We start from the raw sequence: 3,268 nt of genomic DNA, 5'->3' as shown, positions 1-3,268 counted from the left end.
TGCCTTGTTTCTGGGATAGGAGGCTGAGCCTAGGGAAGTTGGTACCTGCAGACATTGACTTACAAGGTTTGTCGCCCCTGACCAGGGCACACAGCGCCAGGATGAGGAGCGCTGCCAGGAGCCCCACACCGCGAGGTGCCATGTCGGCCTCAGCTGCACCCAGCGGCCTGCAGAATGTACGGTTTCTGCTGCTTGGGGGGTTTATAACCTTCTCTCTGTTTGTTCAACAGGTTTGATAACGTTTCTCCTCTCCTTCATGGCCCCAACCCTGCAGATCCTTTGTTAGGAGGAGCTGAGATAGCTCCACCCCAGAGGCACAGAAGAGGTGAAAGACAGCCATGCCCTGTGCAGGCCAGGCTTCCGGACCAGGCGTGCCCCACTCCCTGCACACTAGCGAGGCCTCCCCTGCCCTGGGCAGGGACCAGGTCATGCCAAGCTGCCAGCGTGGAAAACTGCCACATGCACATCTAGAGCTAGGCACACACACGGTCACATCCGGAAGGGATAAGCCGTGCATTCCTCCTGATAATGTCGTGGCTGCCACAGAAACATTTACAACTGTTGAGAGGAAGGCTGCTATGAGCAGGCAAAAGACAGCATAGGAAAGACCCCTCCCCTCACAGAGGGAGACCTCCCATAGTGCTGCGGAGTGAATCCTCCTTAGATGCAGAGCTGAGGCCCTGGACTGTAGCCTGTGTCTCATCTTCAGCAGTGGGAGCTGCTCTCCACAGATGTAAGGCTGATGGGGTAAACAGAGCAGCCTGGGATGGGCAGCTTTTAAAAATTTACTTTTGGTGTAATGGTTATGTCGCTGGACTCCCTCATAGTGGACTGTGGTTTGAGTCCCAGACTGGGCAGCTTAAAACTCACATCGGGTGCATGCGCATGCGTGTCCAAAATCCTGAAAGGAGAATGGAGGAGAAGTGATTGTGGCATAGCCATCTCTCCCTTGGGGGGGGGATTTCTTGCTTTCTGTCTCTCTGTCTCTCTCTGCCTCTCTGGTGAATGTACACACCCTATAGCAAAAAATCTCTCTCAAAAAAATAATTTTCAGCAAAACCCTGAAGCTGGTTATTTCTTCTTTTGTGGGAATTCTCTTTATTTCCTAAAAGATAGCACCAGGAACCTGGTCCATGCTTAGGGGTAAGATGCTCAGAGAGAGAAGAGAAGAGAAAAAAGGAGAAGCTACAGGACAGATACCCCCAAAGAAAAGGAGGGAAGGGCATGGTATAGAAGGACAGAGGGAGATTCTAAGTCTTTCATCCCTTGTAAAGATTATAGGAGTTGGCCAGTCTGTGAATGACAGTACTACGGTTTGAATGCCCTCTCCAAAACTCATGCCGAAATTTAATCGCTATCGTGATAGCATTAATGTGATAGCATTCTGACTGTGGGGTAACTGGTACCAGACTAGCCCCCCACCATAAGTAACCCCAAGCGGTCAGCAATCACTGGGTCACTGACTGTGAAATTACTGTTTACAGACTCTGTTGAACAGCAGGCAGTGCCTGTGATTGCTGAGAGGGGGAAACATTGCGGTGGCCCCATGGTGCCCTTGTTTTCTGCGTGGAGGTTCCCTTCACACAAATCACAGGGAGAAGACCAAACAGAACTCTGCAATTTCACCAAGTCAAGGAGACAGAGGTGGGGATTGGAAGCTACTGGATTTGGGAGGTAGGAAAAAGAGCTAAAGAGAAATCCAGAAATATGACTGAGTCTAAAGTTTTTAGTTAAATACTAAGCTACTCATGTCTGAAAATCTAGGTGAAACAGCTACCAAAGAAAGATCAGTCACTGGGAAATTGAATTGAAAAACTAATGTAGCTTTCACGGGGTTGGGGATCATCTGAGTTCTGAGTAGCCAAGAGGAGGAAAAGTTGTTCACCAATTCAAGTATTCAGCAGACACAGAAAGACATGCCTTAAGAGAAGACTTAGTCTTTATGAGGCAAAGTTATTCTAAATCCATTCTAGCAAGACTATGAAGTTTTTAAAGAATCAGGCTTACCTGAAAGTAAATTACCTGACTGCATTAATTTGATAAGGCTTTCATAACAAAATACCACAAATTGAGTGACTTAAGCAACAAAAATTTATTTTCAGATAGCTTTGGAAGCTGGAGGTCCAAGATCAAGATGCAGTCAGAGTTTGTTTCTTCGGAGGCCTCCTTCTTTTCTTGCAGATGGCTGCCTCCTTGCAGAGGGTTTATGGGGTCTTTCCTCTGTGTACTCACAACCCTGGTGTCTGCCTTCTTATAAGGACAAAACTCATATTGGATTAGGCCCCACCCTAACAATTCCATCTTAACCTACTCACTTCTTTTAAGACCCCATCTTCAAATACAGTCATATTCTGAGGTACTGCAGATTAAGGCTTCAATATATGACTTTTCAGGACAGAATTCAACCAGTATCAGTGACAGAATAAAGCTCAGCACTTCATTAAAAAAGATAAGATTCAAATACACAATATAGCACCCATAATGCCCAATATAAAGTCAAGTTATTAGAAATGTGAGATCACTCCTGTAGCGCAGTGGTTAAGGGAGTCAGATCCCACATGGTTGACTGTTGTTTTAATTCTGGCCCTGGCAGCTTGAGAAACATGCTGGAAATAAAGATAGATAGATATAGATATATGATAGATAGATAGATAGATGATAGATAGATATAGATACAAGTAAGAAAAATAGAAACTAAAATTGAACCAAGTAAAAATTCTAAAAATAAAACATCGGAAATGAAAATTCACTGAATGGGCTTTAGATTAAAGACAAAATATTAGATACTGCAGAAGAAATGATCAGTTTACTTGAAGCAATATTAACTACCCAACTAAAGCATAGAGAGAAAGAGGGCTGAAAAAAATCAATAGAATTGTATTGACCTGTAATACATTAGCAAGCAGTCTAGCATGCATGGAAATAGTATTTAAAACTATTTACACAAGAATAAGTATTTGAAGAAATAATGGAGATTTTTTTCTAGTGTTGATGAAAATTATAAACTCACAAATCCCAGAAGCTCAAATAACTTTGAAGAAAATAAATATAAAGAAAACCACATCAAGGCATAGCATGGTCATATTGTTGAAAATCAATGATTTAAAAAAAATTTTCTAAAACATGAGAGGCAAAGCATTAATGGAACAAAGAAATGTGGTATTATCTGTTGAAGATAATTTTATAGTTTTATCAACTAGACAAGGGAGAAATGAACACAAGTAGGAATATTCACTTTGTAAGCTAAATAATGTGATTGAATGTAGAA

At 42.7% G+C, this 3,268-nt stretch overlaps 1 protein-coding gene across 1 annotated transcript in view; it reads right to left on the bottom strand.

The window, feature by feature from the left end:
• Positions 1–188, bottom strand: part of TFF2 (trefoil factor 2) — a 3,505-nt gene extending 3,317 nt beyond the window's left edge. Inside the window, exon 1 of the mRNA XM_014590852.2 lies at positions 64–188. Within this exon, the coding sequence (XP_014446338.1) occupies positions 64–142 (79 nt within the window). The 5' untranslated portion in view covers positions 143–188. The remainder of the gene's footprint in view (positions 1–63) is intronic.
• Between the last annotated feature and the right edge of the window lie 3,080 nt (positions 189–3,268).

Source organism: Tupaia chinensis, unplaced genomic scaffold, assembly GCF_000334495.1.
Source record: "Tupaia chinensis unplaced genomic scaffold, TupChi_1.0 Scaffold000492_1, whole genome shotgun sequence".
Taxonomy (NCBI): domain Eukaryota; kingdom Metazoa; phylum Chordata; class Mammalia; order Scandentia; family Tupaiidae; genus Tupaia; species Tupaia belangeri.
This window is presented reverse-complemented; position numbering and strand designations above follow the sequence as displayed.